Source organism: Thamnophis elegans, chromosome 13 (genome assembly GCF_009769535.1).
Source record: "Thamnophis elegans isolate rThaEle1 chromosome 13, rThaEle1.pri, whole genome shotgun sequence".
Lineage (NCBI taxonomy): Eukaryota > Metazoa > Chordata > Lepidosauria > Squamata > Colubridae > Thamnophis > Thamnophis elegans.
This window is the reverse complement of record NC_045553.1, coordinates 29,700,878-29,715,532: the sequence shown is the minus strand read 5'-3', so window position 1 is coordinate 29,715,532 and position 14,655 is coordinate 29,700,878. Positions and strand designations below refer to the sequence as shown.

At 40.3% G+C, this 14,655-nt stretch overlaps 1 protein-coding gene across 1 annotated transcript in view; it reads left to right on the top strand.

Moving 5' to 3' along the window:
- EBF2 (EBF transcription factor 2) overlaps positions 1-14,655 on the top strand; it is a 263,628-nt gene that overhangs the window by 203,004 nt on the left and 45,969 nt on the right. Inside the window, exon 8 of the mRNA XM_032228748.1 lies at positions 6,291-6,408. Within this exon, the coding sequence (XP_032084639.1) occupies positions 6,291-6,408 (118 nt within the window). The remainder of the gene's footprint in view (positions 1-6,290; positions 6,409-14,655) is intronic.

The window sequence follows — 14,655 nt, the reverse complement described above, 5'->3', positions numbered from 1 at the left end:
TGACCTGGATGATTGAGAATCTCTAGACCTAAGAGAGAAGTCTGGGAAAGTTGAAAATGCCAAGAAAATAATGCATGTGAATGCATGGGCGTAATATGTTTTCAGTGACTTATTCTTGACTGCATTTACCAGAACTGATATCTAGGAAGCTAGAGAGAATATTGTAGTCAAGAAGCCCTCATCATGGCAATGCTTGTTATCAGTAAGCATCTTCTCTGTTAGCTTAAGTAACTAAGGTAACAAAACTACCCCAAGAGGCCTACATCTTTGGGGTTTCCAAGCCAATTGGCCTCAAAGGCCTTTATAGGAAACATAGACATGTCACACTTTATGATCCTGGATGGACCAGTGGTCTTGACGGATAAGGCATTCAAAGTGTCTGATTAAAAAAAAAAAAGGAAGGAGAAAGTATCTAAATGGTTAACAAGGTAATGGTAAGAAATATTGACCTTGATTTGTTTAGCTAAGATGTAAAGATTTCTGAAGGTCAAAGGTTTTCTTGTGTAGTGTTTTGGAGTCTAACTGTGGCTGACCCTCTAACATTAAGCTGCTGTGGCCTATAGTTTTGAAGAGTGGAGCTAACTGGGGGGGTGATGAGAAGGAGGGGGAGAACAGGAAATGGAATGAGGTGTTTCAGGAAGTTGTCAGGAGTTGACTGATTGATTCCAGATGGAAAGGGTCACCCTCCATGACCCAGGAAATACTCACTGGGGGAAAGCTGTTGGCTGTGGAAGGGGAGGTCTTGGGAGCTGGAGACTATGGAAGAATGTCTGCTTCCTTTAAACACACACACTCACTCACACACACACACACACACACATACACACCCCTAAGCACTTTCAATTATTCAATATATAATATATGTTCAGCAATGCTTTCTTTTCAGCAAATGATTCAGTAGGAATGTGCATGGATTAAATAACCATTGCAATCCACAGTGTTAAGGCACCTCTAATTATGGTGAAAATGCATCATAGTGAAAGGAGATAAAAAAACCAAGTCCTTTGCAAATGGAGCTGCCTTGCTAGATCAGGTCTAAGATTCTTCTACCATCCCATTTCCAAAATTTCCCAGCCAAAGGTATCTGGATTTCATGAATGAGATATGTTGTAGCCATAATTAGTGCGAAATTCCTTAACATCTAACACTCAGCAATCTATGGCCCTTAATCCAGAGGTGAGCAATTTGTGGTTCTTGGCCTAATATCAAAAGCATAGTTCAGGAACATTGTTCATTACTAGTAGCTGTCTTCTTTTGGCCAAAAACTTGGAAGCATTTTGCACAAAAACTAATCTCTATACTGGCAAAAAGCCAGTGATAAATGATGGCAAAGAGCCATCCTAGATGATCCATCATGGCATGGATTATCACCATGCAGACCTCAAGAAGGTTCTTCCTCCACCACTCTTGAGACACGGAGTAGGGAATGCTAATCAGATCTTAAAAGAATGAGCAGCCTGTTTGAGAAGGCCATTTGCCAAAGTATCTGGAGACTACATTCTTCAGAATTTAAGTGTCATCATCAATATTTTGAACTGTGTCCAGCAGCAGACTAATAACCAGAACAGCCCTTAAACAACAGATACTGAATAGTTGTAATGGAATAAGCACCTGCTGCAGCAGAGGAGATGTAGGAGATGACCAGGTTGGTCCAATGCATCCTAAGTCTCAAGTTCATGCACCACCAAAAGAGACCTAAGTCCAGCTCCGCTTAAAGTCGGTTGACTCTTATCTGGCACCCATTAGCCTTGACCATTAGTAGATCAGATTCTCAAGTATAGGTACACTGCATGGAGTACACTTGCGGTACTTTTAAACTTTACTCTGATTCCTGATTTCCTGCACCTGCCAGGAGGGGGAATATTTTGCTGGACCAGAGGTCCAGAGCCTTCCCAGAAAAAGATCCAGATTAAGAGACTGGGGCAATCCAGAACTGGATGATGGAGGGGGGAAGTGGTTGAGGGCAGAAGTGGGCTTCAAAAATTTCAGCAATGGGTTCTCTGCTCGGTTGCTGGTTGGGTATGGCCATGGTGGGTGTGGCCTAGTTGGCCGCCTGCACTGGGGGGGGGTGCATTTTCACCTTCCCCAGGCTCCAGAGGCTTTTCTCAATTCTCTGGGAGGGTGAAAACTGTCTCCCCCAGGCTCCAGAGGTCCTCCAGAGTCCAGAAATGAGCCTGTTTCCAGCCTTCCAGAATTTTCAGGAGGCCCATTTTCCCCCCTGAAAGAGCCTCTGCGCTGCCCTGCACTTACCTCACATCCAAAACAGACTGTGTGGAGACTCCTGGGAGGGGCAGGGAAGGGCCAGCCAGGGATGGGATTTGGAGGTTTTCTGTACCGGCCATAATGTTAGCTATGGGTTCTCCTGAACCTGGGCGAACCCATAGCAGCCCACTCCTGGTTGAGGGTAACTGTACCTTAGAATCTCTCAGGATATATCTAGTAGGTTAGAAAGTTGTGACTTTAGTTTGGCAAGAGTCTGTCCATTAGGTAACATCAAATAAAGGAGTGAATTTTATTGGATCTTACTGCCTCTCACTGGGTTTGGACCTTATTCCTGCCTACATCATAGTCACCATGTGTGAGTTGGGCAGCCATAATAAATAGTTTAATACATAAATATTTATCGTGCTATGTTCTGGATTAAATGTGACTTCCAGACTGGGGAAGGAAATCCTTCCTTAATATAACCCGAAGAATTAGGACATCTACTAAACCTATCTTCCATACTGGAAATTAAATTCTACCTAAGATAAGATATGAAATATGCCACCCATTGTATCTTCCTTGATGCCAAATCATTGAGATTTCTGAATTCCCTCCTCCTCTGCTTCTTACGAATTAAACTTTACAGTGTACACATTTTTAATCTGGATGTAAAATATATTAGCATGTTACGTGATTGGCTATTTATCTCAATCCCTATGGAAGTTTAGAAGGCAGTGTTTTGCCTGTTGGCGGTTAGATTTGTATCTGTTATATGAATGTGCAACAACCCACTCTTCAGTTTACATTTGGTTACAATTTAAAATCCTCTCGTAAATATTTCAGACACTGGAATAATTCAGCCTTATTCCCTGGTTGCCGTAGTGTGGCCTGGGCTGGCCAGCAAGAGATTAAAATTTATTTCCATTGTTTAAGGGAAAATAATGAACTGCATCTGCTGGAGCTCTCACGTATCATGGGGGAACTGTTCACTTTGGAACAAGGTCCCAACTCCACCTAGACTGTCAAATGACGAAACCTTTTTGGCACACAAAAGCAACACGTTTTGGGGCAGGAATGCAAAGGCACCCTTAATGTAAAGTATGACAAGTGCCTTTTGGAATGAATTAAACTCCTATTGAGGAGAGAGAGAGAGCAGGAAAGAGTATGCATTTGTTCAGTCAGCACAAAAATGGTCTAGAAAGGAAAAGCTGTTTTCCTGCCCTCATCTCTTCTCCCTCCAAAGAAAAGGAGGAGAAAGGAAAGGAAATAATTTATCAGCTGTTGAAGACTCTTTTACAATGGGATATCTAGGATTAAGGCAATCTTCCTTGCATCTTGTGAAGTTCTTATTCTTTTATCTCTGTCATTCGCTCCTAGACTCCAGTCCTACTTTTTCCTCCCTCTGTTGTCACAAACATGAACTAAAGCTCACAACTATAATGTGCAAGTTGTTTCCCTGAATCTGAGGATGTTTCCAATATTTTCTTTATCCATCCAGCTTCCTGGTTTTTGCAGTTTTGTCTTGCCTGCTCTTAACTTGGAAACTGAGCTTTTGTTTTATTTCTAGGATATTCATATGTTGTCAAAGCAGGCTACAAGTTTTATTTATTTATATTTCATATTTTCTTAACCACCCGTCTCCTTTCCTTTACAAGTGTTGACTCCCTCATGCCTCTTTTTGTCTCTTTAATATTCTATGATGGGTTACACACAAGATGCTTCAGTTAGACACCTAGAAACAACCAGTGTTTCTGAATGAGAGGATATTCAGGTCAGATTAAGGGGAGATGAATGATGGAAGACAGAGATTAAAAGGAAGCAATTAGCCTGTGGAACTCACTACAGGAAGATGTAATGATGGGCAGCAGCTTGGACACTTCCTTCCTTCCTTCCTTCCTTCCTTCCTTCCTTCCTTCCTCACAGTCTCCCACTTTCTAGCCATGATATTATTATTATTATTTTGTATGCAGGACACTTTTGTGGAAATATTTTTTTCCTGCATATTTCCCGGTAAGGCAGTTTCTCTCCCCCCATCTTCCTAGCAAATTCATGCAAGTTCAGGATCCACTTTTTTTTGATCAACCAAATTTTGGTCCATTTTATTGCAACAGGAAATGACGAACTAGCTTGTCACCCAAGTTTGACATCATGGACTGAAAGAGAATGGCTCACCCAAAGTTAGCCAGCCCAGTAAGGTGGGACTAGAAGTGTGGAGAAAGACATAGTCACATCACCAATGCTAAAATCATCTTCAACTTTCAGATTTTTAAAAGAAGCAATCCTTTGTCTCAAACACAAAAAAATATTGATTATTTTATTCAAAGCACTTTATTTAGTGTGATTAGAAAAGAGCACAAGAATAAGAAAACAAATCACTCAATCAAACACAAAGGAAGGATAAAACTTTGGGCAAGAAAACCACTGACATACTTTCTTCAGTCATTCCACCAGGTGTCAGCAAAATAAGAGAATAAAATCAGGGACAAATGTCTATGGAGATTCTTCAGGTTGTTCCAAAAGAAATAGAAAGGTGCTTTTTCAAAAGGCAATGGGACTTTGTTTTCCCTTGAAAACGTTTCGCTTCTCATCCAAGAGAGCTGAAGAAGCTTCCTGGAGGAGAAGCAAAAGGCTTTCAAGGAAAAATCAAAGTCCCATTGCCTTTTGAAAAAGCACCTTTGGGAAATCAGGGACAGTTCCTGCTCTGTTGAGAAGCCAATTCATCAAACCCTGCCTTCCCCCTTAACTTGCAATTTTAAACCTGCTCCATCAGACAGCAGGAGTGGGAAAGACAGGAAATGTAACTACCGTGTTAGCCCAGCAGTGAGATCGGTGCCTTGGCTTCTTCCTGTCTTTGAGCGGTTTATATTCTGTCTTTAACAGAAGAATGTTATGATCAGATCCACAAACCATTACAGCTTTATAACACAAGGGCTGTTTTCCTTTTGGCTGTCTCCATTCCTCTTCCTTTGAATGGCATTGTTTTTAGAAGCCAGTTAGGGAAGCAACTTTGAATAAAGAAATGACCATATTCATCTAAGGAGGATGAGGATGAGGAGAAAGAAAGCAAAAGATAGTGGTGATGGCAGATAAATATCATTGGGAAGGACAGTTCCAAAATTCCATAAGTTTCATCTCAGACAAGGCATAGATAATGCACGGTGACGTTCAATAAACTTGCTCCAGGAAGACTCATTTGAATTACTGGAGACTAGAGAAGGGTGACCATTTATTTAATTCAGTCAACATTTTATCACCATTTTATCTGAACGTTTGGGGTAAAATGATTGGCATGTACCTTAGATGCACATGAGACCTCATGCATTTGTTATGTTTGTGTACCATCTTTCCACCAGGAGCTCATAGTGACAGATAGAGAAATCCTTTCTCTTATTTTTCCCCATAAACACCAACTCTGCTCTTGAAGGCTGAGGGTGATTTGAATACGAGTATGCCTGATACTATTTGAGACTGTCTTTACCACTGCCTCACTTTCTACCTATTCCCAGCTTTTCAAAAGAAAGTCAGAGACATTGTCTGATAAGAAACGTAGGAACAGCTACTACAGTCTGTTGCATCAAAGCATGACAATGTCATTAATGTCCTTAGGATGTGATTTTAATATGGGCTTAGTTGTTTTAGATGAAGATTCAGTTTGAATATTTGGTTTATAAATCAACTCATCTCTTTGTACTAAAACTGGTCTGGCATATTGAATTAAATCAGGTCTGTTTCAAATGGATTTGGTGATGAAGTTGGACTTTTACAGACCTTATTTTTAACTGACGAACTAGATCAAATCACATTTATTTGGTTGTTTGAATGGACAATCCACACTGAATCAATTCAGCTGTCAAAATCAAACTGTTGATTCATTTCATCTTGGGCAAGTACATATTGCTGCTACTATGGCAATCAAGATAGAAAAGCTATTTTTCATCCCATTTAATAGGTTAATCCATATAAGGACTGGATTTACTTTTACAAAACAAAACAGTGTGACTTAAACTTGGCTAGGTAATGAAACATGGATCATGGAGAGATAATTTATCTGCCTTTCTCTTTTTTGCTTTTTTCTTTACATCCAGGTTGTGTTATCAACAACAGTGAATGTTGATGGGCATGTCCTGGCAGTATCAGACAATATGTTTGTTCACAACAACTCAAAACATGGGCGAAGAGCAAGGAGACTTGATCCTTCAGAAGGTAAGTTTACTTCACCGATCTTCAGGATGATGGTGGAAGAAGTCATCAAAGATAGGCTATCTTCAAAAGAATGCAAAATAATATGTCTGGTGGCATGAGTTTTAACCACAAACATCCATCCCAAGTTTTTCCAAAAGTCTTCCAAAACCTGATGCCAAGTTGTAATTTTTTATCAAGAGGTAGGAAGGAAAAATTGTTTACAAATATAACTAGAAAACAATCAGTTTAATTGTGATTAATTTGAATACATTTTTAAGATCAGTAAAATCAAATTGAATTGAGTTTCTCTCCTGCCCTTGTGGACTCTTTTTGGCTAGTCACTTGCCAAGTCCTTTCAAATGCCAAAATAGGACAAGTTGCACATTTCTATATTTGTTTTTCGCACATCCTAAGTTGTTCCAAGGATGTCCTTTGAGAGGACATTTGAATACATTTCTTTCCTTCTTTCTTATCAAAAGTGCCTTATTAGTCCTCCTGGTCATGAGAGCGATGGGCATACATTCAAACAAATGTTCTTAGTGGGCACTATTTTTATGTTTGACTGGAATGCATGACATTTTAGGGACATAAAGAATAGTGTAGAAGTATTGATTGGTGGACATATTTGTATGTCAACTTCAGATCTACAGTGGTCCCTCAGTACTCATCATTGATTGGTTCTGGGAGGTGCAATGAGTTTCAAAAATGAACATCAAAAACATTTTTCCCATAAGGAGTAATGTTGTGAGTCACAAGGCAACTGACACAGACTTCTAGCTTGTACATCCACTACCAAACAATCGATAAGTTCTATGAGGTTCAAAGCAGTTGAGTACCAACTTGTGTACCACTGTATATCCAACACTAGGTTTTCACTAGAACTACCCTTTGAAAAGCTTGATTTTCCTGAAATCTATCTTTAAGGATTCCCAAGTTATAGGGTCCATCATTTTATTGATAAAGGAAATGTGTAGCTGCAATCTCTAGAAGGCATCATCAAGCCTATGTGTGCAATATACCAAATGTCCAAGGCAGTTTGAGTCATGCCAAAAACTTTACCCCATCAGGAAATTCTCTCAATTTATAGCATCTTGTTTTCTAATTTGAAAGTGATGGTTCTGGTTAAGTACATATCAGAAAACTACAGCTTTGTCAAGGAGTGGCTAAGACAAAGATGTAGATGGGCTTTCTGTCTGGAAATGTGGAAAGTTATGGAAATATCATCTTGGGAAGGATACTATGGCTCAGCATAAATCAAATGAAGTTCATCATTTTTGCAACGAACTTTTAAATGTCTGAAGATGACTTCCAAATTTCTTTTTAATCATCCCTCATTTCAGGCTTTACTAATCAGAATTAACCTTTTACTATACTTGTTATCTTCTGGAAATACTGTATAGTATTATTATGACTAGTTATCATTGTTTATCATTAAACCTTTCTAATTCTTAATTTTTTAATCTTTCATGATTCTTTGTTCATCTTCAAACATCATACTAACTTGAACTTCATCTTGTCACATAGGAGGGCCAGTTCAGTAGTCAGGGGGCCACAACATCAAAGCTTTTTCATATATTAGTATAACAGTTTCTACTGAATTAAAAAATATACCCAGAAAAAAATACCGTATGTAAACAAAAATAGTTATTGCAAATCGTAATTATTTCCCCCACCATTTTATTTTGGCCAATTATCTACTTTTTAATAAAGTAGAAAACACTGGTATAATTTATTTGATATCAGGGCCTACTCTCATGGACCTCTGAGTCATTTTTGGCAGCCCACAACCATATTTAGGAAAGTTGAAGTTTTGTGTGTCTTGAACAGAAATAAAGAAATAAATGGCTCCGTGCTTGTAATGGACTGGGTGGATGACCTTGGGGAATGAAGGAAAGAGAAGCTGCCTAGGAAACAACCAGACAAGAGAGGCAGGAGCCCCCAGTGGCTTAGAAGTCAGAGGAAGAAACTTAGGAAGAGATCCACCCTAGTGTATAAAGCAGTTAAAAGTGGCAGCAGGAAGTATGCACTTTCAGGCTTGCGAGATTTTGTTAATGCCATGGTTGGTAAAAACCAACATGGCTTTTCTAATAAATTGGAGTTTTGGGGAGTCTCTAGCCTCAAACTCTTATTTTATTGAGGATGCTCTTTGGAACCCTTATAGCCTCACAATCAAGTAGAATGAATTCATCTTGTCAGGCTCCCTACCTTGTTTACTTGAGAAGACTGACAATGCTTGAACAGGACAAGCCAAAGGCAGGCACTCAAAACCAATCCCAAGGATCACAGCTGACTCAGTTCCTATTCTTTACTACTTGTTGGTCTCCAGTACAGGACCTAGTCCTCATCATGTGGGACCAGGAGTGTAGACCCTTCCATATGGACGGATTCCTTCTTTACCTATATTGTATTCTATGCCTAGCAAGATTGGCAAACTGCAGCCATACGTTTCTGCCATATGCTTCATCATTGGAGGTTTTTAAGGAGAGACTGGACAGCCACTTGTCTGAAATGGTATAGGGTCTCCTGCTTGAGCAGGGGGTTGAACTAGAAGACCTCCAAGGTCCCTTCCAGCTCTATTCTGATTGATTGATTGAGTGACCCAGTTTCTATTGTTCTAAACTCAGTCCGAGCAGACATCCTCCTTTCTCTCCCTCTTTCTCTCTGTCAATCACGTTTGGTCTCATGATCTCACATCTTATATATTTGGAAATGGGCCACAGGGCTTCCTTTAGAGCAGGGATCCCCAACCCCCGGGTTGCAATCCAGTACCAACCGAGAAGTGCATGTTAATCTGAGCTTCTTTGCTCTTTCCTGAGCCCTGCGACAAACCAAAGGAAAATTACTTGGAGAGTTGGTTGCATTCCATAGGCCAGACCATGGATTTGTTAAACAAGCCATAGCAGCCTACTTTACATGTGATGCTAAACTATAAACCATGATTTAGAAAACTATCTAAATTCACACATCCTTAATAAAACATGATGTGTTGAGTAGACTATGTTTATGGTTGGTGTGAGGTCCTAAATTATGATTTGCAAATTGAAATGACTGGCTTCCACACTGTATTAAGCCCAAATCCATCTGCACTATGGCTTAGAGTAACAAGCTCAGTGTTTGTACCATGGGTGAAATGCTACCGGTTCAGACTGGTTCACCCTAACCGGTAGTAAAAAAAAATGCTACTGGTTCATCCAAACCAGTATTTTCAACAATCAGTTGTAAAGTGTGATTTATATTAGCTAGAAAGAAGGATTCCCTGATTTCTAGCTAATTTAAATTCTGTGGCACAGTGGATTCCCCCCTTGTGGTTTGCTTATCTTTGTAAGCGCACTTGGTATCAGGCTCTGCCCACCTACCCGGACATCATCACGTCCATTTTTGACACTATGCACATATGCGGAAGGTCCTGTGCATATACAGAGGTGGCATGTGTGTGCTCACATTGCTACTGAACTGGTAGCAAAGGTAAGTTGATTTCATCCCTGGTTTGTATGTCCCCTTGTATCACCACCATAATTGTACCAATCAAGACAGGCAAATGTTTGTGGTCATACGATACGAATGGAGAGGGCAGGGGAAAAAAATTCTGCTGTTGTAGAGAGAGGTTTTCTTTTGTTGTTAAAAGTAGGTGAGCTCTATTTGAGCTTGTTTCTCACTACTTAAATGTCACCACGTCAACGTGAAATTGAAGTTAGAGGTGACCTGGAAGCCCCCAGGTTTGCCACTTGCTCTGACCTATCAGAAAAGTCAGTTCTTGTCTAAAATCAGCATGATTTCCTCTCGTGTAAACTAAGGAAGATGAGCAAAACAAGGCAAGTATAGCACAGTACTGTACTGTATGTCTTTGTAATCTGGAATGGGACAATTTATCCATTACACCAGGACTTTGTACAAATAATGAAAATCACAGCATTGTGAAAATAAGGAAAATCACCACATTAATATCTGAATCTAGTTTTTGTGTCTGTGATATTGGACAATGTTAGAATTGGAATTATTTATTTTTCAGCGCACAGCATATGTACAGTGAAGGCAGAAAATCCCTAACCCAATAAATCATATTTAAAAAACCCCAGTCCTATTATACCAGTGTGAACATGTTCCACATTGCGCCGGCTCTGCATGTCCATCGTACTATGTAGTTATGATGTTACTTCCCATTCAGGTCTCTGACAGCCCACGGATAGAAACCGTTCTTCAGCTGTCTGTGCGGCTGGCTATCCTTCTGATATCTCCTTCCCGATGGAAGAGGGTAAAGAAGTGCCATCCAGGGTGTGAGTCATCCCTGGAAAGGACTGGAATAAGGTGGTATCTCTATCCAATCAAAAGAAAATCACAACCTTTCTGCAGACTACTGCTACAGTAGTTCAATTCTGGGCATTGGAGGGTCAAGGAAATAAAATTGCATCCCTGACCCAGTTCCCCAGTGATCATAATTGCCCAGTAGTGGTGGAGATGTCTTCACAAGTGACCCAGTTCTTTCTCTCCTTTCACTTTGCAATCTTCTTTTGCATTCAGTTGTGCACTTCGGCAGAAAGAATTTGGCTCATTGGCCGTGGCTAACTCCATCTGCTGGACTGTTATCTTACTCACTTAAGGGAGATATTTCTTGCAGATCAAGTCAATAGCCTCTGAATTTGCAGCAGCCATTGTGCCAAAAAAAGCTCAGGTTGCCCCTGACTTTTCTCCTCTTCCTCACCCCCTCTTTTTTTTTTACTCCTTGAATTTGGAGGTGCCAAGAGGTGACATGCTACATATACTCTGCTAGGGAACGTCAGGCGTTCAGCTCAGCTGGGCTGGAGTTGATCTTCGAGCAAATCAAGCCACATTGACATCTTAGTTAAACAGAAATGGGACCCGTGCAAGATGTGTATGAAAAAGTGTCAGCCACTCGCTTAAACAAACGGCGCGAAACATAACAATGCGCAGAAGGGAAACTGACACTAATTGATTTTCGTTTGTTTGGCTAAGCGAGGCATCGTCCATCGTCTGCAGGCTGTATTTTCAGGCAATTACAAATCGTTGGATCTGCTAAGCTTCAAATTGGATAATCGCCTCCACTCTCTCCAAGCCCCATTCTGGCACCAGCTTTTTTTTCCTCCTTTTTTTTCTTTTTTCTTTAAAAAAAAAAAAAAGCCCAGAGAAGCCCCTTTTGGGCTATTCCCTGTAGCGAGTGAAAGTGAGAAGGCTTTGTGACGTTACTGGAAGAGACAAGTTGGTCTATTATTTCATTAGTCTTGTTTTGTTGCATTTCCCCCTCCACCCCTCCTGTTAAAATGTGCCCTGCCTCAACCTAGAGCAGAATTAATGAACTGGAAGAAAAATGATTGAATCAGTGAAGAATTCAGAGCAGTGTTAATTCTCCCCCAGCGGGCAGTGAAATGGTAGAAGAATACTCCCAAGCTTCTAAGCCTACGAAACCTTCCACTTTTTCCTTGACTGATTGAATGTGATTGACTGGCTGTTCAAAGGAGCCTTATAGTTTTGGAACTCTGCCAAACCTCCCTGCCACCTTTGACCTTGTCAACATTGGGAATCGAGTGATGGATTGACTTTGGTTATGGACTGGAAAAACCATATTGGGATCTTGATGGTATGTATAGTCCAGAGGCCTTGAATGGATGGGAAGGGAGGGGGGGGCAAGGTGGGGGTTTTACCCTATCTTATAAAAACCAGGCGTGCTTAGCGTGAGTTAAATTGGGATGAAATGGGAGGATTTTCACTATATTCAAGCCATCAGTAAAACTCTTGTTTTCAACACTTAGCACTGGAAGAAAAATAAATATTTCTGCTTAATCAAAACAATTTGAGCAGCAATCAGATTATGACAAATAAATTTGCAGTCTACTTAAAGAGACAGACTTTGCAGTCTACTTAAAGAGAACGAAGAAAACACAAAAATATGTATTTTTCTCAAGAGAAAAAGTGCAAAGAAGAGCAACCAGGATGATTAGGGGACTGGAGACTAAAACATATGAAGAACAGTTACAAGAACTGGGCATGGCTAGTCTAGTGAAGAGAAGGACCAGGGGAGACATGATAGCAATGGGGCTGCCACAGAGAGGAGGGGGTCAAGCTATTTTCCAAAGCAACTGAAGGCCAGGCAGGGAATAATGAATGGAAACTGAACAAGGAGAGATTCAACCTAGAAATAAGGAGAAATTTTCTGACAGTGAGAACAATTAACCAATGGAACAGCCTTCAGATGTTGTGGGAGCTTCATCACTGGAGGCTTTCAAGAAGTGATTGGATTGCCATTTGTCAGAAATGGTGTAAGGTCTCCTGCTTGGGCAGGGGTTGGACTAAATGACTTACAAGGTCCCTTCCAATTCTGTTAATCTAATCTAATCTACTTTTCCAAACCACTCTTCTTCTGCATCTGTTTTTCTTAGCAGACTAGGATTTAAATGATCCATGTGACAACTGAGTAGGTGGAATTGGTTTCACTTTGCATAACTGAGCCTGTTTGGGGTTAACTTCTTCCTTTGGGGATTAGCTAACTGGGTCATTTAATCACAACATATTAAGTCCCTAATTGTCCCAGATAAGCATGTTGTGAAAAGAGGTCTACAGCAAAGATGGATATAGGCCTCATCCATTGCCATTCTCTAGCAGATAATAATTAAACTCTGCTGCTTGCAATTCCCTCAAGGCTTGTAGCCACTGAGAGAAAGATCCTGCATGATTTTTTTCTAACTTGGTGACTATCATTGCCTCTCACGCAGCAAATTCCACAGTTTATCTATACTGTATATTGTTTAAAGAAGCATCTGTGTTGAATTTCTCTGCGTTTACTGTACACGGATGACTCCCAGTTGTTATACCCTGGGAGACAAAAAAAAAAGTTTCTAGGCACTTCTTTCCTCACCATGATTGACTTTCATGCAAACTTCTGTTGGTCTCTTCGATTTAACAGAATGTGACGCTATTAACAGCAGAGGCAGAAGAAACTATTTTTGGTGTTTGGGGTGATGACAGTGGTGACATTTTTTTTTACTATTGGTTCGCTAAGCATGGCGTGGTGATGTGGCTTGGTGGGTGTGGTGTGGCATGGTATGGTGTGGATGGTGGGCATGGCAGGGAAAGGTTACTGCAAAATCCCCATCCCCTCCTCATCCCACCAACTTGCTTTTCAGCTCCTTTCTCCTGTGCAGGGCAACAAAAGAAGACCTAGCCGATCAGCTAGGACTTGGGAGGCAGAGAATAGAAGGGGGCGGGGCCAGCCAGAATTGATATTTGCCAGTTCTCCAAACTACTCAAAATTTCCACTACCGGTTCACCAGAATGGTTGACTAGTGACTCTAGCCCATGGTACAGAATTTTAGAAAGAATTATGAGCCAAGGCTCATAATTTATTTCCTGGATTATTTACTGATTTTATGTGTTCCAAGCATGAATATTTTATTCATTTCATTTTATTAAAAGTATTTATTGTTTTCAGTCTGGTGGGATTCTCAAAGTGATATATAGGGTTGGTTTTTTAAAATTAAAAATCAAGCCAAATCTAAATATGAAGGTAAAAGTAAACTATCCTTTAAAAAAAATCTGCTTTTGGAAAGTATGGAAGTCTGAGCAGTGGGTGGTTTAAGCTGTCATTCTGAATATTAGGATGTAATTTTTTTTGCTGAAGAAAACACGATGTATCAGAAATGACCTCTGTTTTCCTGAATCTCAACCTATTTCTGAAATCTTCCTTTTCAAGCTATGTTTTTTAAAAATTCCTGCTCTTTTATTAGCCTTCTCTCTTTTTGGAATTTTTATTTTCTCAATTGAGGGAAGCATTTATGATCAATGATTTATTCCATGATGTTTCCATATCATCCACTTTGGGAGGACACCCCCCCCCCCCCGTTTTTGAAACGAGCAAGCAACTAAAAAGAAGAATTTGCTGTAAAAGCTTTATATGGAATTGGCAAGTACCGCAACCACAATTCGCTTCCATGGTGGAGTCCTTTATTTTTGCTGATCGCTACTTTAATCCAGTTTAAGATTCAGTGATGCGTCTAATCAAGTACTGACTGATATGAGTGGAAGCAACTCTCCAGAGACACAGATGGAATTCTCACTCTGGCTACCCAAAACCCTTGGGGATTTCTGTAGAGGATACATGTGATCTACCATTGAGTGCATTCATATTTCATTGCAACTGTTTCTCCGATTTGTTTCCTTCTTTCCTTCAGGCAGGGTCTAGTTTTAGCTTAGTCCAAATCAAGCCAGTTTCCTAGCTTATAGAGCCGAGGTGGTGCAGTGGTTAGGGTGCAGTACTGC